At 39.6% G+C, this 23,668-nt stretch overlaps 1 protein-coding gene across 1 annotated transcript in view; it reads right to left on the reverse strand.

The window, feature by feature from the left end:
* OSBPL3 (oxysterol binding protein like 3) overlaps positions 1-23,031 on the reverse strand; it is an 87,689-nt gene extending 64,658 nt beyond the window's left edge. Inside the window, 2 exon segments of the mRNA XM_042474699.1 lie at positions 4,775-5,004; positions 22,380-23,031. Coding sequence (XP_042330633.1) covers positions 4,775-4,867 — 93 coding nt within the window. The 5' untranslated portion in view covers positions 4,868-5,004; positions 22,380-23,031.
* Between the last annotated feature and the right edge of the window lie 637 nt (positions 23,032-23,668).

The raw sequence follows: 23,668 nt of genomic DNA on the forward strand, positions 1-23,668 counted from the left end.
ATTTTATTTTAGGCAAAAAGAAATGGTAAAGTGAGCTAGAAGAGCCTTCAGACTGATACTTGTTCTTACAGCTCCTTGAACAGATCACATGCCAGCCCCAGACATTTGTCTCAAATAAAATGCCTTGGTTGAAGGAGGTATTTGCGTGTGCCAAAAATAGAAAAATGCTTTGTGGAGAAGGATAGGATTTTTGCATCAGCTGCATCAACTAAGCCATTTGTTACGGTTCACAAAACTGGCACAAACCATTATAAATTTCCATTATTCCTTTAACTCCCATCAGAGCACTTACTACATTATCTCTCTTGCACTGCACTTGATTTTAAGAGATTTTTAATAATGTAACCTCTGTCATTGATATATGTTCTTCATTTGTGTATAGCTTCAGTTTTCAACATTGCTTGCTTAGGAGAATAAACTTGGATAGGGCTGCTAGTCTGTCTTCTGTAGCTCAGCAGTAAGGCACAAAGAAATTATGCCCACAGCAACACAAACAATTATGAAATTAAAATAATCAAGACCTTATTCTCCAACACCTACTGTGGAAAAAAAGAGAGAAATTTCTCCTGAAAGGATAATGGCTACAACCCAGTGTTATTAAATATAGGTAAATGAAAAGCACATTATCAGCTCACAAAAAATGACTTGTTTTTCTAAAATTAGGCAATATGACAGAAAATTTGTCAAATAGGATTCTTCAGCTATACCTGTAATTAGGTTTGCCAAAGTGAAAACTGGGAAGGGTTCCTCTACCTTTAATGGTTTTGTAGAAGAGGCATTTCAGCACATTTTATCTGCTTATATGACAAGCAACACTTCCAGATATTCCCATTTAAATAGACATGAAAAGTAAAGAAGCCCTCACCAGCTTCGTTCTGTCACCCCTACTTTCCTATTACATAAACCGTTTCTTTGTACATAAATATGTCAGAACTATGATCTCAAGCTAGCAAACAACCTACCACATGGGAAGTCCAAAGGTTTATGTTTGGGGGAAATGCCCTATTGAACTACATTTCTGAACGGCACTCTTAAGAAGTAAGTGTTTCTTCCTTTATACAGTCTTTCTTTACCATGCTGATTACACAATATGTTGCACTCAGTAAAAAAAAAAAAAAAAAGCAATTATCATCATCGACAACTTGAGCTTTCCCTTTACTTGAATTGTAGTAAAGCAGAATAGAGTGGTACTATTACTTCCCTTGATCTAGACACTATACTTCTATTGATGCAGGCTAGAATCACATCGGTCTTTTTAACTGCCACATCACATTATTGACTCATGTTCATTTTATGGCAATGTTTCCCAAATTTGGTCCTCCAGGTGTTTTGGACTTCAGTTATCAGAAGTCGCAGCCACCTTGGCCAATAGTAAGGAATTTTTGGAGCTGAAGTCTGAAACATCTGGGGGACCAAAGTCTGATAACTACTGGCTTATGGTCTACTACTTTTTTTTGCTTCATCTTTTTAGCCTGCTCCCTCCCCCAGAGGGACATAGAGCCTGTGGACCACATTTTGCCTTCCCTAGTGTAGATGATGTGGAAACTTATGAAACACTGTTCTACACATAAACTTCCTCATTACTGATGCATCTGAGGAAGCAGACTGAAGTCTATGGCCTGGTACAGACCGCCCCTTTTTGTGCTGGATTGGGGCCAGGGCAACCTCACTGGCAGCCCTCCGGCCCCTATACAGCGTTTTTCCAAGCCAAAGAGAAGTGGCAAAATGCTTTGGCCTGGAAAAGGGATGTCCTTGTGCCTTAGGCACCCCGGCACTAAAGAGGAGAAAGGGGCAGCCGCTGCAGCCCCTTTCTCCTCTGCATAGTTGGCGCGGCTGTTTGGTTGCCACTCAAACGATGCAGGGACCCAAAAGGAGTTCTATTTTAGAGCTCCTTTCCCGTCTCCACCAGGTCCTCATAAGCGGCCTGGGGCGGCACGGACACGTCACACACACGCTGTGCCGTTTGGATGCTGCACATGCGTGACATCATCCTTACATGCACTGTGTGGACAGCGCCACGTAACGATAGCCCCCCCACACATACTAGGGTTAGGGAGTGTGCGGTTGGTGCACACTCCCTAACCCTAGTATCGCTGGGAGCATGCTGCTTTACGGCAGTGTGTACCGGCCCAAAGAAAACTTATGCTACAATGTCTTTCTTTCTCATAATTAATCTGAAATGTGCTACAATAAATAAAACTTTTTATTTATTTACTTATATCCCACTTTTCTGCTATATAGCAATCAAAACAGCTTACAGTTTAAAATATAAGAAATATACAATACAAAATACAGTGGTACCCCGGGATACGAAATCACCGCGTTATGAAATTTCCGGGATACGAAAAAATTAGATAGGAAAAAACTGTTCCAGGTTACGTTTTTTTTTCCGGCTTACGAAAATTTTTTTTGGTGCTTTTCGGCGCTTTTTCGCACGAAATCGCGGCTTCCAGCGCTAGCGGCTATGGCTTTTTCGGGTTGCGAAATCTTTCGGGTTACGAACGGCGCCGCGGAACGAATTAAATTCGTAACCCGGGGTACCACTGTACATCTTAACCGCCCCTTAAAAAAGAATTAAACATATTGTTATTAAAATTTAAACTATTAAAAAGAACTGTTAAAAGCCAATAAACTAATGGGCAAGTGGTGGGAATACATAATGTTGGGGGAATTTCTTTATAGCTTAGTGGACCTATTCAGGAAAGGCTTGCCAGAAGAGGTCCATCTTAACAGCTTTTTTGAAGCTGTCCAGGCTGGTGATTTGATGGATCTCCTCTGGCAAGCTATTCCACAGTCTGGGAGCAGTTGCAGAAAATGTCCTCTGGGAGGTTGCAATTAGTTTGGTCTTTTTTAGCTGCAGTAAATTCCTCCCAGAGTATCTGAGAGTGGGGGTGGATTGTACGGAAGTAGGCGATCACTTAGATAGGTTGGAACCAGGCCATGTAGGGCTTTAAAGATAGGTTGGACCTTAAAGGTAATAACCAACACCTTGTACTGTGCCCCTTTATATACCGATTTAAACTAATACAGGCCTGTTACATACTGCCAAAATAAAGCTGCTTCGAGTCTCTTTGGAGGTATGCTATTTAAATGATGCATGGGTCCTAAGAGTCCGGAGGTCGCGCCAAAGCCACACTCCATTCCTAAGCACTGGAGTGCAGCTTTGGTGCAGCTTCCGGATTCTTAGGATGCATGCATCATTTAAATAGCATACCTCCAAAGAGACCCGAAGCAGCTTTATTTGGGCAGTCTGTAACAGGCCACAGTTATGTTTTTGAATCCTTCTAATGCTTATGTTAAACTTTTGGGTTTCTGGAGACAGAACCAAAGAGGACACTCCAGAGGAGCAAGTGGGGCCAAGAACGCAGCCTTATTCTACAATAATCCTGCAATGCTACCTTTGTATAGAGGAAGGGGACTAGGAAATGTAACGGGTTTAGCGATAATCTAACTCCACCCAGATGTATTTTGCCCATATTTGTTCTGACAGCAAGCTACATTGTGGCCTCAGTGCCAAAAATCAATGCATCTGAAGACATATGCAAGATTTCTGCTCACAGCCTTTTGTCCCCTGAAGCTGTTCAAACCATCTCTTAATCTGATTTACTTAATCTGATCAACGACACAGACAGTGTGAAAAAGTGGGAAATTGTTCCTGACACGTCTCCCATATAATAGGAGAGAAGAAAGTCTGGCGTATGCTGAAAAGAAGTGAGGAGTGGGGAATAGCCATCAACAATTCAGGGAAAAATGAAAGGCATCATGCTTATTATCACCCTCAAGTGATCTGAAGTTAAGAGTGGCATGCTTTTGAAGGGAAGTGTTCTTGTTCATATTTGATTCTAAATCAGACTTTTAATAATATGTTCTGTTTTATAAAACAGTATTTCTGTGTGTTTTTGAGAATTTCACCTTCCACTTTATTACGGAACTTCTATGACCAAAAACAATCCTTATCTTGAACAAAAGGTGCTATAGGCAAATAAAAAAGTGGTTTTGCTCCCATGCTTTATTCAAATGTTTACTCAATACTCACACAGTGCTTGGTCAATGTCAAATTTGGGTCTTTAAAAAAATCCTACTGTAACCTTATTGAAATACATATTTTTAAATGTGAGTTTAAAAATCAGTCTTCCACATCCAATGCTCTAGTGGCAACACTTTCAACATTATTCATACAGTATTAGATAACGTTGTGACCTCTAAACTTGTGGTTCCCACTATCTATCTGCCCCATGTTGTTGGATTATAAGTCCCATCATCCTCAACAAGCATGGACAATGGGAGGGATGATGGGAACTTTAGTCTAAAACATTTGGAGACCCACATTTGAGATTCACTGTTTAACACACAGGCAGATTTACTGTAAATGTATCTTGTGAAACCTCCCACTCTACGTACAAAACACCCAAGTACAGTACTTCAAAATCATCCACACAGAAAAAGGAGATTTTATTTCCAGTGGAAGCTCATCTAAGAATGAAATATTATTACTATAAACTGATAAGCAAATCCTAGATATGCCAATCCAAAGCTTTTGGAGGCCAGGATGCACACTGGACAAATAGTGAGAAGCCAACTCCACCACAGATCTACTCAACACACTTATTTGGTCACGTGAATAAACCCCCTGGAAATCAAGAAACAATTAAAAAGATAAACAGGCACCAAGTAAGATGCCAGTAACATACCTATGGTTTATAGTTTTCACAGATTGGTATGTTTAACTAATTTACTAAATCTAAGAGAAAGATTAGTAAACCATTATATTTACCTGTCTACTTCCCTGCTTAGAAGAGCAGCTGCTGGTACTTCTTGAAGGTGATAAGACTTTCTGGGAGACAACAAGATTCTTTTCTTCAGTCATGATTTTGGAAAGAGTTTCTTTGGAATTAATCTGACTGCAAAACCATCAAAGGAACGGGAAGATATGGTCGAGAAAGGAAAAAGTCATCGTGTCCCCAAGTGTATTCCAGTAGCATTCTTGATGATCAAAGGAAATTCCTAAGAGAGTGGAGTGAATGCAAAAGATGGAAGATCAGGTTTATATCAGAATAATTCTAAAAACATCCAAAAACTTATGTCTAGCAATCTGATAACTCTGCTACACAGTGTTTGCATATTTTTAAAGCCAAGCCAAGCCAAGCACTATTGTACACCTAATAAATGGAAGTGTAAATATGTTTTTTTAAGGTTTTATATGATATTCCAGTAATTGTTTGTCTTTTCATTCAGTTACTGCAGGATAACTTGAAAGTTTTAGGTTGCGTTAAATTTCACAATTAATTTTACCCAATCTATAGATTATGCATAAAACACTCATAGGAAAGCCGTAGGGAACAAGAGGTGACCTGATTTGATGAAGGAAGTGGAGGGATTGAAAAAATAGTATCCGGAATTAAAAGAAAATCCCTTTTGTGAAACAACCTTCCTTTCCTCCAACAACTGATTGCCAGAAGACAAAATCCCTTGTACCATAACATGTAATGTATCACATACGAAAACATATGGCCAAACAACATCAGACCATGATTAAGATGGCAAAACCTATTATTGAGGAAGCACACACAAACTAGGAGAGGGTACAGCAGTTTGCTACTGAGAAGAGAAAGACTCTGCTTCTCCTCTCCTCTTCACCATGCTGAGCTAATTGAGGGCAAACTACTTTTGCATTTTGAACTCGGCTCTCAGTAACTGAAGCCAGAACAAAGAGGAAAAGGAGGAGGGAGGATAGAAAAACTGGGACATTTTAAAAGCAGCCGAAAAAATGGGAGGGGAGAGGAATAACTGAAACTGCCAATGCCAAATTTGGACAGCTGCAGGATACATGGCATGCTAGGACTGCAGACAGACATTTAAGCAAACAGCTGTTGAGTCTGGCAGAAATGAATTCATGACAGCCAAGGTTGTAGGCTAGGGGGGAAAAAACTTGCTGAAAGCCCTCTTCCTCCTTTCCATGACATTGCATAATGTGAACTACAGTAATCCCAAATAGACTGACATGGCTTTCTCCCTGAAAAGTAATCATATTAATGGACTCTGTCCACTTCAAAAAGGTTGAAGAGTAACTCCTTTCACAATCACAAGAAAGCAAGCCCTGTTTATTAGGTAAAATGTGATACACAACTACACTATCAAAAAGTGATTAGAGTTATGCATAGACCACTTACATAAGATACAATAAAGGATCCAGAATGATGGTCTACACTAGATGAACCTGACCTTTTGGACTCATGTAGAATGATGACGCCATATAAATAATCTAACCAAGCAATTCTTATGCCTTACCAACAACAATTTTCAATATATTGAATCTCATTAAAAATGCTACACACTGAAGTCTCATTCATGGATTAGAGTTTGCTTTTTAAATAATGGAGTTGTTAATGTTCTTTGTATTAAGTAAGAGGAGTACCTTATGCAATGTGCTTTAATAATTTGTAGCTGCTTCCCAGGTGACTCCAGTATACCTTACATGTACCTTGCACAGAAAATGATAGTATTAAACTTCATTGTAGTCACTTGCCTGTGCTGAGGAAAGACTGTGGCAATGTTTTTATTTACACCAGTTTTTGAGTGAAAACACATGGGATGGTTTGTTTCAATCACTCCAAATCCCTATCTATCATCTTTACATTTAGTAATAAGTTGAGGTGGCTGAGTGGCAGCAGAACTGGAATTAAAAAATTGTCACAAATAAATTGGGGGGGGGGGGCAGGGTCAATATGCTCTAAGAGCAATCCCAAGGTATGCATAAGTACAAAACATGTATTAAAAAACAAATGAATGTGACCCTCCTCAAAAGTTTAATGGGGACCAAACATGGGCAAAGGCTTTCCAAAGCCATGTGATTTTTGAAAATGGAAGCCAGGATGGGTGTGAGGAAGCACTGCGGTGGCCTTCTTGAGGCCCTTCCATGTAAGTAAGTGAGTGTGGGCTAGGGCCTGGAAAATATTCAAATATTTATAGTATGTGTACTTAATTTCCCCCCTTCTGTAAAAAAGAATATCATTGCCAATATTACTTGTATACTGCCTTTCCAATCCATATTTAATAATGTAGGAAGTGTATGCCAAATTGATGAAACTGTACAAAGGATGCATTTGCACTCCTACATGCATTTTCCTAGGAGTGTCAATGAAGTCAATGCAGCTTATTTTTAACTAGTAAATTAGTTTGTTGCTATTATATACGCTAAATTCAGCTTCAACTCATGACAACCCTATGAACGAGAAATCTCAAAGTGCACTAAACATCAACAGCCCAGCTAAGCTCTTGCAAACTCAGGGATACGGTTTCCTTGACCGCGTCAACCCATCTGTAATATAGTCTTCCTCTTTTCCTCCTGCCTTCCACCCTACTGAGCATTATAATATTTTCCAGCAAGTCTCATCATGATACGATGTGCCTAAAGTGCAGTAGCTTCAATTTAGTCATGTCTAGAGTTGCAATGTGTGTTTTGGAAACTGTGTGCTCTTGGTTACCAGCTAAGTGATCTTGTGTTTAGTAGGTTTTAGTTGTATTTTGTTTTCATTTGTTGTAAGTTACCTTTGGTCCCATACTTAGACAAAAGGTGGAATATAAATTAGCTAAATAAATACATTAACAAAACCCTGGAGGACTGGTTGGCTAGCTGTTCCATGATCATCCAGAATAGTCTTGTTGGTGAGCGTATGCGTGATAAGGCTGGATTCAGGCAGTTTGGACCCTGAAGTAGTAGCTTCCTTCCCATTTCTTCATGTGTGACTTACTTTAAGAGTAGCATAGAAATTAACTGAATGAATAATATAAAAAAATATATAATAGAACCTAGATCACAAATCTTCCTGTGTGAATGCATTTTTAACCTGACGTTTCACCGACACTGACAGCCTGCTCCCTTGGCTTTTTACTCAGTTACTCAAAAGACACAAAATGCTGATGACAACAGAGACACTAGGAGGTTCAGGAGGAAGTGACAGAGGAAGAAGCAGCAGCAAGCAACACATTTTCCCTTGAACACTGGGCCCCCTGCCAAGGAAAGAGCTGGAGCAATTTCACCCATTGATCCATTGATGAGCCAGCCCAGGGGAGTGAGAATGTGTTGAAACATTTTGTTGGACCTACATCCCACAACAGCACAAAGCAAAAAATTAAAGTGCCCCTACAGCTGCTGAGTAAAAGAGAAGCTGTTTAAGAGAACAGGATATAGTTCATGCTGAACAGCCAGATTCACAGAGCCATATTTGATTTGGCTTGTTTTCTAGTAACGGTACAGTCTATCAAAAAGGAATGTGCTGAACTCCACATGGCAGATTGCCAGTTTGACTCAGAACAATAAAAGAGGGGTGAGAGGAGGGGACATTAAGTTTGGGTCCCTAAACTGGATATAATATAAGATGATGTTGGTTAAAGGCTCTGTTTTCTTTCAATTGCCTTTTGTGTTTTTATTGCCTCTTTTGTGATTTAACTCTCCTTGTTTAATTTGTCTAGCCTTAAGCCAAACAATACAATTGTGTACTGAAGCTAGCTTCCTCTTATATTCTCTATATTCAACAGCATACATTCACTGGTGGCTTAGGGCTTTCATATTAAGAGGATGGTTAATCTGCTCCATGCTTTAGGCTGAACTTTTAAGGAGTTGTCCAACATGCTAAAACCCGATTCCAAAATGAATTCAACACCTTAGATGCTCCTTTAAGATTCAGAGTGAAAACCAAAGTACTGCATATTCTCACGTATAAGTCTAGACATTTTAGTCAAAAAATTAACCCCAAAAAACCTGGGTCAACTTAGTTGTGGGTCAAAGTAAGTATCAAATAAGTACTTTATCTCTCATTGGAAAAGGAACCATCCTCTTCTCTGAGTAGAGATGACAAACATCAATCTATCTGTATGTGTGTTTGTGTGTGTGTGTTGATCTTTAGATCAAGGGTGGGCAAAGTGAAAGCCATTGGCCACATGCTCGTTTTTGTGTCCCCCAGGCCTCCTAGGGGTTAAAAATAACCCCTTTTTGCTTCAAAATGAGGACATTTCCATCTGGAGCCCCACTGGACTGCCAAAGGTCAAAATTAATTTTTCAAAATTTTGTGAAAAACAATTTTTGGCTGCAAAATGTCCCCTAAGGGCCAAGGAAGGCTTCAAAACTTGCTGAGAATGTTCCCATGTCGTTTAGAGGGCATTTTGGGACAACAAGTTTGATTTTTTTTCTTTTTTGTGGGAGCAGTTGCTTTCCACAGTTGCTTTAGTTACTGAATATGTTATAGATGTATTAAAATGATCTAGTAAGATACCAGATACTAGAATTATTTTACAATTCCCTTTCACTGATTGTAACAATATATCACATCTACAATCTATTTTACTATTATTACAATGCAGCAGACTTTCATTCGCAATCCCACATTCATTCTTATTAGAAGAAAGTTGGAAGCAGATTTGCTATGGAACCTTTGTAATTTTTTGTAGTTGCTTAGCACTTTCTACATACTTTGGAAACCATGGCTCATCTCTAACTCAGTAGTTATCCACTGTATTTATAGAAGAGACACAAAAAGTATCTATAAATACAACCTGCTTTATCATTCATGTAATTCTTCCCTAAATACCATTAGGATAGAAATCAAGCTCATTTTTTGTTGTTCTCTACACAAGTATTTTAAGTATGAAGAGGAAGGTTTTTAACAACTTTGCAGTAACCCATTTCTAAGGAGGCCTCTGCAAAAATCACCACAAAATCTATTAGTTTAGATTGTATCGAGTTCTTCATTTAAAGATTTTGGCAAAGAGACCCGTAAGGACAAGAGCAACAACAGAAGAAATAGGATATGAAGCTGAAGAAAACAGACAATAATGGAGGACTTTGCAGATGTTGAAGAGCAAGAAATACAGTCTCTTGAGGAGACGCTAAAGTCAAGCATAGTAAAATTGAACAAAAATAGGAGATTATAGCATGAGCACTGCTCTCGCTGAGATTGTTAATGAAAGGAACTGGATACATATTAGTTTGGGAGCAGTGCTTAATGCTTGTTGTTGTTGCGTGCCTTCAAGTCGTTTCCAACTTATGGTGACCCAAAGCAACCCTATCATGGGCTTTTCTTGGCAAGGTTTCTCCAGAAGAGGTTTGCCATTGCCATCCTCTGAGGATGAGAGTGTCACTTGCCCAGGTCACCCAGGGGGTTTCTTAGCTGAGCATAACCATCTCCAGAGTCCTAGTCCAATACTCAAACCACTATGCTATGCCCAATGCTTAATGCACGTGTCTTCAATCGCAGGGATGGGGCTGTTGCTGTCATTTCTTTCACGGACTGCTCCTTAATACCACTTTCCTGCCCTACTCAGCATGCCTTTTGTTTTTCTTATTTTTTTAATTTTTCTTTTTAACACAATTTACCAACTATGGCAATGCAATGGGGAGGGGCAGAAAAGAAAAAAATGTGTAACAAGGAGAAAAATCAGCCTGCTCAGCAGTAGCAAAGAAGAGACTAAAACCACAGGACTGCCCAATTCCTGAAATATATCGCACTGAAGGGCTAATACAACAGCAACACGAGTGGCAACTACTGTACTGACTGACAATGAAAATTTGTGTGATTGCCATGGGTGGACTACAGACCAGCTACAGGTCACTCATGACATCGTCTGATAAGGTTCCACCACAGATGCCACTATCCTGCTTCGATTCCACTTTTCGAGCCTCATGCAATAATGTCTTTAGGCAGGTCCCAGTAGCAGATTTGTGAAAGCTTTTTTAAAAAATAAAAATAAAAATATGGAATTGCACCCAGGGAAGCTTCTTACTAAGGTGTTTGCTTCTGTATGTTTTCAATGCTTGTATATTTTAACCTGTTATATTAATGTGATGTTTTTAATAGTGTTTTAAAAACTTTTCCTTAAAAAAAAAAAAAACAACCCATATTTTGTGAGCCGCCTTGGGTCCAATTTAGAAGACAAGTGGCATATTAAACAAACAAACAAACAAATAATGAACAAAGCTCAAGTTAAACCCAATATAGCCATCCAAGCATAGGTAAAAGATCAGGAGCAAGGTAGTAGCTTATGTCCAGCGGTGAAAAGCACAGGGGTCAGACAAGACTGGGATCAATAAACAGGGCCGCACTGAGTTAGGACCTGCCTTGTTCCAATAATTAGCAGACTTCAATTGGGAACTTATTAAATGAGTCAGAAATCCCATCTGCAAGCTTTTCCAAGTCCCCTGCTGTGATCAGGCCTCTCACAGCTCCCATAGCAAGAAGCTGGAGGTGTCTAGGGCAAAGCTGGAATCAGGGGATCTTACAGAGTCTTTGGAGTTTGCAACATCAGAGTCTTCTGCTTGCTAGGGGATTCTAGGAACTGCTCTTTCACAAGTTCTGTCTTTCTGCCTCTGCATATGCCTTCTTTTATGTTAAAAAGACCTTGACAACGCAACCACCTAAAGGCAAGGCAGACAGCTACAAGGGAAAATACATATCAATGGTAGGGCTGAAAAAATCCAGTTCCTTCCCTAGAAACATCTGTTTGCCTCTATTTCGTTTTCTCTCAGGACCAGGCAAAGACCTTTAAAAAAACACCTTTCCCAGGTGTTCTTGAACTAGTTTTAATCCTGCTGAGGTTTTTTTTTTATTGTGGTTGGCACCTTTTAATATCTTGCCTTCTTTTGATTGCTGTTTTTACTCATTGTTCAGATATGTTCTACTTGTATTTGTGTATATGGTTTAGCATAGGAACAATTGCAAGGAAATTTACTAAAGGAAGGTATAGAAAAATACATTAAAATAAGTAAATTCTGCTGTTTCCACCTTCTGCAAACACAGATTAATTATAGTATGTAGTTCTGAAGGGAGAACTCCCATATCTTTTCAGTCATACATAGGGTTGCCATAACTCTGGACCTCCAAAACGGGAAAATGTAGGACAAAATTTTCAAATGTAGGACACAGAAAATATGTGTCCTACATTTGAAAATTTTGTCCTACATTTCCCCACAGAGGCCGCGGAGGAAGGCGCGAGGCTGCAGGAGGCTGCAGGGAGGCGGGGAGGTTGGCGCGGCTGCACGCAGGAGGCGCCACCACCCTCCAGCCTCCTCCGCCCCAGGCCTCGCTGCCCTCCTCTTCCTCCGCGCAGCCATGCGCGGTGGAGGAGGAGGAGGGCAGCGAGGCCCCAGGGTTGCCCAGCAACCCCGCTGCAACCGGGCTTTTCCCGGTTTTTGGCTGCACCCGTGCCGTGACTGGGCAGGTGCAGCCAAAACCGGGAAAAACCTGGTTGCAACCGGGTTATGGCAACCCTAGTCATACAAGTGGCTTGCTTTAAATGCTATACTCCTTGCAGCTTCTGCAAAGGCCCCCTTGAGTGGGGAAGTTAGAGCTCTCATATGTGTGCATATGTGGCTTGGCATTATTTATTTATCAATTTCAGAAATCCTACTTCTGCCCTCCCCCACAATCTGGTGCCCTCCAGAAGCATTGTACTAAACTCCCACCATCTGCAGCCTCCCTGGGCTGGGGATTATGGGAACCATAGTCCAATCCATCTGTAAAGTGCCAGATTGGGAAACACCACCCTAATTATTTGATTTATGTTTTGGACTAGAGGTACGATCCAACTAATATTGAGCATTTTATATCAGGGTGCCAGAAAAAGGTATGGTTCCTTACGAAATGTCAAATGCAGAGTTGGCATAGCATATGTGAAAAAGGACTAACTTTTCTTTTTTCAGTATGATACTCTGAAAGCAGCAGTGTGGAGGAAAAAGAGTGCATCACCAGTTCATCAGCTATGGCCTAAAGGGTATTTGTCGAGGATGCTGCTGCCTCTACAGGCAAGTTCTGTCTGAAAACATTTTGTAGCAGCATGACACCAGAAGTGTCTAGCATGCCAATTCTGTGCACAGCAGAGACACAAAAATACATCTGTCACTTGGCAAAAGGAGAAGACGAAAGGCTTACAACTATGGATCAGGAGTCTTGCATATCTTCCCTGGGAAGTGACAAGAGAACTGATTTTTCTTGAATCTATATATGCAAGTGCTTGCATTTTGTAAATGACAAAGGGTACCACTGTTAGAAGATTACCCAGGGGCACTTTAAAAGTCTTTTAAGTTGCTTCATTTAGTGACACAGGATCTCTAACTCTTAATTCAAATAATCTGTTCTGCCTTCTGTTTTAGGTTGTGCTTTGTATGTGTATTTTTACTGCGACATAAGACATTTAGAACTTGAAATGAAGCAGTCTCAGGGCCGCCTCTAGGTATTTGGACATCCTAGGAGAGAAATATTTTGATACCCCTGTTGCCCCTCAATTATTTTCACCCCTTGATTTCCACTGTTTTGTTTGTTAAAGCTAAACATAACATAAAACTTAGGTTCCAATCTCTCGTCATAGTATTGAGAATTAGTCAAAAAGCCGATTATTATTTTATTATAATTATGCTTTATTTATATAGCGCTGTGGATTTGCACAGCACTGTACATACAAACAACAAAATAGGTAAGAGTAAACCTGCCCATGGTGTACAATCTAAGAAATTAGGTTTTTACAGGTTAAAGACTTTTTTATTGCTGTGACATTTGGAATGGAGTTTCAATAAATGATTTCTGATTATGTAATGATAAAAGACATGGGATAGAGGGCGTCTGTGTGCCCCCCATCCCCTAAGATAATGTAATAATAAATAGAGTACTCACCTAAACATCTAAAACTTCCTCTTTACTTAGTTTAAAACTTGTTGTAAGAATGCAACACAGTATTAAGCATATTAGGCAAACATTCAAAATCAAACACAAACACTGAAACACTATTGCATGATCACGACCAAAAATGTAAAACAAGAAAACAGACTAGTTTGTTTGTTGTAAACAGTAAACTCAAGATGACTGGTGTTCCATGTTGTGGCAAGAAGGGTAAGGTGGGTTGGTGGTGAGAGGAGAGGGAGCTGTTGAACTTGAGGTTACATTCAAGGCACATGCAGAAGGTGGAGAATGTACTATGTGATCGTACCACAGACACGGGGGAGGGGGGGGCGGCGGCACACATTTATGTTTTGGCCACTGTACAAAGAAACCATCATACAGTAGCTTGCTTTTACGCTGCTTGCTGTAATGAGTTTTCACTTTAATATTGTTTAATTACACAAAAAGTATACAAAAAAAGGTGCCAAGCCGCCCCTAAATTTTGCCGCCCTAGGTGGCTGCCTAGTTTGCCTATATGGATGAGCCGGCCCTACTTAGTCTGTACACTAATTCCAACTCTAAATTCCAACAAATTCCAACACTAAAATAAAATATTTCACACATATTTTTCAAAAAATATAAAGGTAAATAGCAAGGTCCAGCTTCAGCATCTAGCAGCAACTGCTCATTGTCAATATTTCAGGTGCTTGGCAAGGCCTACTAGCACTTGTTTCACTCCCTGTGCCAAGCGGCTACCTGTTACCCATTAGAATAGAATAGAATCTTTATTATGGTCACAGACCAGCACAACTACCCATTAACATTTTCACAGTGCCCCAGAACAACATTATGTTAAACTCTCCAGAACACCATGTGAAATTTAAAATGATGTTGCTGCCAGGTAAGCCAGAAGCCAAGTGAACTCACTGACACTGGACAAGGTCCATGGGGACATTTTGCTGGCAGCCATTTAAGTATGGAGACAGTCTTCTTAGTAGAGGGAAAGACACTGTTCATGATTACTGTATAAGTCGACATCATGTATAAGCTGAGGGCGGGTTTTGGAGCCAAAATTATGGATTTTTATATGATCCATGAATAAGTCAAGGGTAAAAATGAGGGGCATGAAACAAAAGATGTAAAGGATGAAGCAAAGTAAAATGATGCCAAAGAACTTACAAAACTACAGCAGGTGTAACATGTTGTGCTCTCACTAAAGGTTGGATGGATGAGAGAGTAAAAAGTGTGTGTGTGTGGGGGGGGGGGGGTCAGTGCTTCCAGGTCAAATTCTTGCCTTTCACCAGAGGATGGTTCCTTTTTAAATAAGAGCTAAAATACAGTACATACATCGTCTCATGGACAGGTTGACTCAGGGTTTTTGGGCCAAATTTTTAACTAAAATTTCTAGACTTATACATGACCATATACAGTAAGTTTATTGGGTCACAGGGTGCCAACTGAAGTCTCAAGGACTTTCTATGCTTTCCTGGTCACCAAGCAGGGAAATAAATCTCAGGCTGAATGGCACAGGAGGAGGAGGAAGTTTGATCCTTGTCTTAGAAGGTAGATTTGAAGTCTGGGCAACCATTTCCACACACTCTCAGTTGGTAACAGGACTCACGGGCACGGTACAAAGGGTTTTGTTTGTGATTTATGCTTACACACAGAGGGAGAAAACAAAGGCCAGGAGGGAGGGGAGCTCAAGGTACATGTAATTTAGGCACATATTCTATTAGCTCATTTATACTAGGGGTGGAAATAATATGCAAAAATATTTGAAAAAATGATTGAAAAATGTGTTTTTACAGTATCAAGAAACCTTGATGAATAGAATCTTGAACTGCTGAGAATCTTTGCAATTTGGGACTTATTCTAAGCAAAATGTGCACGTGGTTGTTTTGCACAGAAAATTGCATTTTCTGCATAGAATAGTCTCTCCTGCACAAAACAAATGCTGTTTTCTGTGCAAAACCATCATGTGCAGATTTTGTGATGAATAAGTCCTGAATTGTGAATACAGTGCTCCCTCGGGTTACGAAATTAATTCGTTCCGCGGCTAATTTCGTAACCCGAAAAACCTTCGTAACCCGAATTGCCATAGGCGCTAATGGGAAAAAAAGCCGCGGCTCTGCCGCGGCTCCATTTAAAACAGCGCCGGCGTTTTTTCGTAACCCGAAAAAACGTTCGTTACCCAAAACAATAAATCCCTATGGGATTTATTCGTATCCCGAAAAATTCGTAAGCTGGGTAATTCGTATCCCGAGGTACCACTGTAAATAGGTTTTGAGAATGGTATGATTTTTGAAGACTTTCTTGCAGCAGGTACAAAATTGCTGAAATTACTTGCTGCTTCATTTGAGAAGAAAATTAGTGATAAATTACATGCCTGTACACATTTATAGCACTATGATTCTGTGTTAACTGCCATGGCTTCACCCTAAGGAATCTTGAGTTTTGTAGTTTGGTAAGGCACCAGTGCTTTCTGGTTGGGAATGCTAAACTGCAAATCGCAGGAATCCACAGCATGTTATACTGGCATTTAAAGCAGAATTATAGTTCTGTATTTGTGTGGTGTGAAAGGACTCTAGTGGACTCAAAAGGCTCTGTTTTCTAGTGTAATAAGGCTCTTTGGCTCATCCACATTGCAGAAATAACCCAGAATGATTCAATTTTAACTGTCATGGCTCAACGCTATGGAATTCTGTGAACTGTAGTTTTGTGAGATACTTATCCTTCTCTATCAAAGAGTTCTGGTGCTACAACAAACTACAATTCCAAGAATTCCATAGCAATGAGCTATGGCAATTAAAATTGGATTATTTCTGCAGTATGGATGCAGTCAAAGAGCCTTATCACACTAAAAACCAAAGCTGAAATGGAGCTAGAGAGTAACAGCTTACTACATTATGTAGTAGTGCTTAAGTTCTCTTACTGTGGGAAACTATTTTAAAAGCACATATTTTCTAGCTGGAAACATTCATTTGACAAAATCATCACCTGTGGGAAAATAATTTAAGCACTACGATGTCAAGCTGTAAGGCACTTGGAAAGCCACTACTCTCTGGCTCCATTTTGGCTTTGTTTTCTTGTGCTTTAAGACAAAGAGTGGAGGGCCAGCATCTCAAATTCATGAACCTCATCTTACAGGAGCACTAGGAACAAGAGCTCAGGGCCTGGGGAGAAAAGCCCATTGTGAGCTGGCACTGACGTGCTATAAGTCCCAGTAGCTGTGTACAGCCTAGGAAAATTCCCCATGTATCAGTCTAAGCAATGTCATTGTTACTGCTGCTGTTGTTGTGCGCTTTCAAATTATTTCCAACTCATGGTGACCCTTTCATAGGATTTTCTTGGCAAAATTTGCTCAGCCTTCCTCTAGGGCTAAGAGAATATGATTTGTGCAAGGTCATCCAGTGGGCTTCTATGGCCAAGCAGGGATTCAAACTCTGGTCTCCAGTGTCCTGGTCCAACATTCAAACCACCACACCGTTTCAAGCCATGCAGCATGCAAAAACTTAGGAAATCCAGCTTGTTCATGTTCTAAAACAAGCCAGGATACAAAAGCCAATTACAAACCCTGGATTGACTAGAAAGAAAGGATTTAACGTAACAGTAAGCTTTAATGTGCAATATTTTTTTGGTTACTGTAGCTACTCCCTTTGGCAGGAGGAACCAAGGTGAAGTGATTCGGTAACGTAATGGGCTTTGAATACTCTCATTTTAAAGAGGTACTGTAACTTAATGTTGGTGCACGGGAATTGAATACACCATGTCTGCGCTTGGAAATGTTCCTTTTTTAAGTGTAACTCTCAGAATCCCCTTGTTAGCATGGCCACTGGCCAGTGGCTCAGTGCCTGACATCGCCACTTTTGTTTTCAAAAGATCAGGTAAGTAACTGGTTAAAAAAAGAAGACCTGGGCTGAAGACTCTGGAGAGCTGCTACCAGACAGAATGCACAATACTGCATTAGAAGAATAAATAGTCTGATGTAGTATAAAAGCACCTTGCCATAAAGCACTATGTCAAACATTTCCCCTTTGAATTCAGACTAATAATTGGAGCTCAACAAGCTTACTTCTGAATAGTCAAGTACAATATTGAACCTTTTGATAGCCATTGATTTGGCAGAGCTATGCAGTGGGCTACACACTCCACTTATTTTATTTTTTTTTTCAAAATTACATTTGTTTCCTATCTTCATGCAAATCAAACAGGCAAAATGTGACAAAATATCCTAACAGCACTGTTAGGTTCTTTTTGTTGTTGCTGTGTAATATCTATGATGTTGCATGACAGTTATAAAGCACAATGGAAGCCATTTCCAGACTAATAGAACTACAGTTTGGAAATATTTCATAGAACCTCAGAGATTGACTCTCCACCAGAGATTTCAATAAAAGCACCTAGCATAACTGACCCAGCATCTTAATACGGTTCTACAAACATGCATATGCAGTGAAAACATTAAAAAACAAGTCACGATCTTACAAGAAGGTTAAATAGCTAAATTTCCAAGTCAGAACAGACATCTTATCTGTAGAGGCATAGGTTCCATTGTGCACTGGGAAGTGTAAAAAAGGCAAGACACTCAAGTCACCTGCAACAGAGGCAGCTGTGCTCACAATTAATCTTATGAACCACAGGGCAGTAAACAACTCAAAACCATACAGGCACATTATCAGGCATCAAGAATGTAGCATCTGAGCCTCAACTTGTCAACAAGCAACAGAGAAGAAGAAATATTATAAAGCATTGAGTAGTACTCTCAATCATTTAGCCCACATGAAGAGAAAAAATCTCTCATATTAAACTGGTCAAGCAATTAATTAAATAAATTAATCAATATATTTATTAACATTTTGTAAATACAGTTTGTATGCAGTTAGTATCTTCTGCTAGCATCTCTTTTTCTCTCTTACCCTGAAGATAAGAGATTTAAAAAAAAAAAAAACGCTGAATAAAACAACCTGGAGACCTACATCCCACTGTGCATTTTTGGATTCACGTTCTTAATTTTGTGCTAGTTTTGTAGTACCTAAAAAATTGTGATTTTTTTTTTAAAAAAGAGACCACATACTTTAAATACAGAAATTTTCACAGAGATGAGATGCTAGGGGAGTTATACGACTCTTAGGCAGGTGGGATGTTCTTTATGAAAAAGGATGGAAATCACAATTCTCCAGAAGTTGTTGAACAGTTTCCAACAGCCAATGGTGAGAAATGCAATTCAACCTCTGGATGGCCACATTAATCCATCCTGTTTTAAAGGGTGAGCAATATGCAGTTTGGGATCTGACTGGCAGCTATGCTGCTTGGATGTTGTTTCAGGCACTCAAAACAGATTGGTCATAGTGCTGCTTACAATTACTGCATCCAGTATTCCTTGTCTACGAAAAGGCTATGACATTCATAGAGTCACTATGAGTTGACAGGTGACTTGGAGGCAAGACCAAGTGGTGCAGCCAACTCTTCCAGAGATAAGGGGATTTTGATTCTTGGAAATGTATAGCTGTAAGAGTATATAGTCCATGCTACCTATCTCTTGTGATTGGTTTCATTACCAGTGCAACAAATTTTACCTATTGATTTATCTAGTGAAAGAAAGATATGTATGCTACATTACAAGTAAATGCCCCCATGGTGATGGGGAAAAAACCCTTTCAACCATAAATAAAAGTACTGTATGTTGTATGTATGGCAAACTGAAAGAAAGAAGTTGGAAGCATGAGCTTTCATAGACATCAATCTATGAGAGCTCATGTTGCCAACTTCTTTCTTTCAGTTAGTCTCAAAGGTGATACAAGATCTCTCTAGAGAACTGTCAGAAAACACTGTCAGATAGTTTTCTTTTGGCAATGACAAAGAAATTCTTGTGTAAGTGGCCCTCTGCATAGAAGACACAGGATTCTGTATGCACACCTACACCTCTGATAAATTCCACAGTTCTAAAATCATATTTCATTTTGCAAAGATGGTATAATCATTTCTGATTCCTTCCTAAGTGCACAAAACTACCTTTTGATCGAAGAAAAGTAAGGAGTTCTAAACATGCCTCTGTAATTTTTTTTAAAAATGATACTGCAGGTTTCATGGCTTTGGATTTCCAGTATCGAAACAAAACAAACAAATGGAAACTTTGGCGGGGTACAGACCGCCGCTTTGCAGTGGTCTGCTGCCTCCGCCGGCTAGTCCATGGGGGAGCCAGAGCCTCCACACGGCGCGGCTCCCCTGCGGATTGAAAAAGAAGCTCCAAAATGGAGCTTCTTTTCGAGTCGCGTTTGCGACGTAGCGAGGCGCCAAGGGCGCACTCTCTACGTCACAAAGGACGCGACGCGTACGGACGCTCAGCGTCCGATACGCAAAGATGGTGCCGGCAATGTAGAAGGGCCGGCGCCATCTTGTACGGACGGAGTCCGTACTAGGCCCAGGGGCGTCTAAAAGAGACGCCCCCTTTTTAAAATGGGACGTCCTCCGGACGTCCCAAATGACAGTGCAGAAAGCCTCTTTGAGAGCAAAAATGTGTGCAGAGAATCCCATACTTGGCCATATATTCAAATCTGTTGATTCAGAAAATGAACTTCCCCATTTGTCTGTTCAGTAGTATTCATACCTCACCATTCTTTAAGCAAGCATGTTTCCTCAAAACACACAAATAATGCCTCTCTTTGCGGTTTAAAGAGCTTCTGTTTGAAAGCACTTTGTAGCCTTTACCACACATGAACAAAGTAATCAGCTCTCTCTTTTATTTAGTAGCGGCTCTTAGTCATTTTGCCAGAGCTTTTGAATATTTTATTGCCTTCTGTCTTCCCTTGTTAGTCTGAAAGGCAAAAATGCTCAGGTTCCATCACTTATCAAAACTAATTAGACTCTGGAAGCCATACAGAGACAACACAGTAGAATGATTTACAAATAAATTGGTATCTTAACATTATAGTCCCCCCATTTGAAAAAGAAGACAGAAAGGACCCCAGAAATTATAGACCAATCAGCTAAATTGATATTCCAGCAAAAAATAATGCCAGGTTTCTTCACCGAAAATTAGAGGATTGGGCAGAGCAAAACTCTATTTCAAAACAGCAAGCATATGTCAGAAAAGGAAAGTATCTAAATGACAACTGTTTTTTATTCTATTTGATAACAAAATATACAAAGCTGTAGTTGTACCTTTTTATTGATTTAAGCAAAGACTTTGATTCAATAAATAGAAACATTTTATAAGAAAAGTTGACAGAAAAGATTTAAAAGTGGTTTCTTATTATTGAAGAAAGCTACATATTGCATGCATGATTGTTTTTTAAATAAAAATAGCATTGGAAGAGATGACTCTGAGCAGCATAAAGCAAATAAAACAACATGGAAGGAGAAGCAACTTTGGGCTGAATTGGTATACGAAAACTGTGCAAGGAAAAAGTTGAAAGGAAAGTTCTCAACCAGTTCTCTGCTCATAATGGTCCCCTCTCCAAAACTGTTTTGAATGACTCTATCCTACTATGCATTTGCATGTACATGCAGTCTGTCCTTTGCAGAAGAGCAAGAAGCCACCTTCAGATTTTTCTATGTGCATGTGGAAAACATGTCTTTTATACAGTAACTATGCAAGAAGGGGCATAACAGACACAGGGCTCAGCGGTTAAGACGCTGACTCTGACAAATGCAAGATCGGCAGGTCAGCAGTTAGAGGACCAAGTGTCACTAAGTCCTAGCTTCTGCCAACCTAGCAATTTGAAAGTATGTAAAAGTGCAAGTAGATAAATAGGTACCACTTTGGTGGGAAGATAACAACATTCTGTGCCACCATGCTGGCCATATGATCACAGAGTTGACTTTGACAACACTGGTTCTTCAGCTTAGTAATGCACTTGATGACTTGACAACCTTTTCAAAGGGGAAACCTTTTACCTTTAAGTAGGGGCATTCCTTTTGGTAGTTCAGTTAATACCAATTATGTAAAAGTTGGAAGACCACTCACAGATTGCTTATTTGGGAAGACATCAGTGACAAACTGTGAATTCCTTATATTTAAAATTGTCACTACATAATGCATGTGCTACATTTGGAAGATCAAATCTCAACTAGATAAGTGAAGATATGTCTTGTACCATGCATTCTACTGTAAATGGGAACACTACAGTTACTGTAGATTTACTTCCACTAACCATGGTTTTCTATTATGTCTTGTCTTGAATTGTGCTAACTAAGTTTAAAACAAGCCAGGATATTCAAACCATGGTTTCATAAGATTCTAGTCTGTTCCAAATTTAGCAACCTTTTCATGGTTTGCTTTTCATGGAAAACTGGTAAACTGAAGATTTCCAGGATTTCCAGGCAAAGGAAAACCTCCTCTGAATAAACCTTGCCAAGAAAACAATGGGAAAATTACCATAAGCCAGAGTCAACTTGAACATACATAATAACAAAAACATGCATAACACTATTCTAACATATTGCTTTTTAGCTGTGTGTTGTTTTTGTTTTTTACAAAATACCCTAAAAAATCTGCCCCATCACTCTGCAAAAGCAGCATTCCAGAAACAACATGTGAAGGTTAAAAATACCCATCTTATCAGCCACAACACAGTGCATTATGTAATAGTTATCTCTCAAAAATAATAGGGCACAGTTAAGGTGATCACATGCAACATGTTGCTTGAACATTCTCTTGCATCTTGTTCCTTGCAAAAATGATCTGTTCTCTAAAGGAAAAAACAAATAGAACAGGGGATTCAAGAGAAACACCTGGTGAGCTGCAAGTGTCTTCCCTAGTATCTGCCACCAGTATCAGTTGCATCACTTTACCTAATGGTAGGATGGGCCCTGGGAAGAACCAAACACATGCTTAGTTTTACCTCGTTCTTTCACATTCCCCTCCCAACTCCCCTATTATATCAATTGCAAAACTAAATTGAATAGATACATTTTACCAGCACATTGCAATTTTGTCTGCCTCTGTGCCCAGTATCATATACTGGCTGATGAAGCTGGCAAAACTATTCACCCAGAAGAAGCTTTCATGACTCATCTGAAGAATAAAATACAAGCCTTTATCATCTCATATTTCTGCATGCCAATAAGTCTATTTTTTAGTGCAGTCTTTCCAGAAAAAGCAGTCACATATGGTTAATTCTATACTTGCTGGAAATAATAAATCCTGAATAATGTAGCATCAGTTTGCAAATATACTTGACTTTCTTTCCTGCAACACTGCCATTATCTTTTTATCAGGATTGTTCTCTCTTTAATACTCATGGATGGTTTAACATTAACAATAGAGTCCTAATAAGAAAAAAGAAAACTGTCAGCAATGTAGAACATAGATTTCATGCTCAAATTCTAGTGAATTAGGGTTGCATAATGAGACATAACATTGTTTATCCCCATGAAAGACTGGTATTAATTTTAATGTAATTTGCTGATGTAAAATTGTGCAAACTCAAAAGTTAAGTTGAACCACTTGTCAAGGAAGTAAAAAGAAAGTGAATCCAGCCAAAAGTTTCATAAGAAACAAACAGGTGAATCTTCTAAATCACTATTATCAATTTTCCTCTGCAATTTTTTTTGGGGGGGGGGGCTGTAGAAATCAGTTCTATTTTAAAATAAGTTGCATCTCCAAGAACTTTGGCATGATTTATCGATGACTAAGCAGAAGTGGGTATCCTGATAGACTTTTTAAAACAGTTCTATGCCAGATTCCCCCCCCCCCATTTTTCATTTTAACTGATAATGAGCCTGCGCAGACTGACCCTTCTACAGTCAGATTGGGGCTGTGGTAACCACACGCTGCATACCCAATGTAGCCTTTGCAGGGTATGATAGCCGCATCTTTATGGTGCTCCTTTGGCGCTGTGTCATGCAGGAGCAGTGCCAAAGAAGTGCTGTGACACCGCCTGTTGCGTAGTATGGCATGTGGCATCATGTCGACCTGGGGGTGGAGTGGGAATGTGCATTGTGCAGTTGCAACTCCAACTCCAACTCAGCCAAAGATGCCAGTATGCACAGCCCCAATGTCTTCTAAATTAAAAGTAATA

The sequence above is a fragment of the Sceloporus undulatus genome, chromosome 6, assembly GCF_019175285.1.
Source record: "Sceloporus undulatus isolate JIND9_A2432 ecotype Alabama chromosome 6, SceUnd_v1.1, whole genome shotgun sequence".
NCBI lineage: Eukaryota > Metazoa > Chordata > Lepidosauria > Squamata > Phrynosomatidae > Sceloporus > Sceloporus undulatus.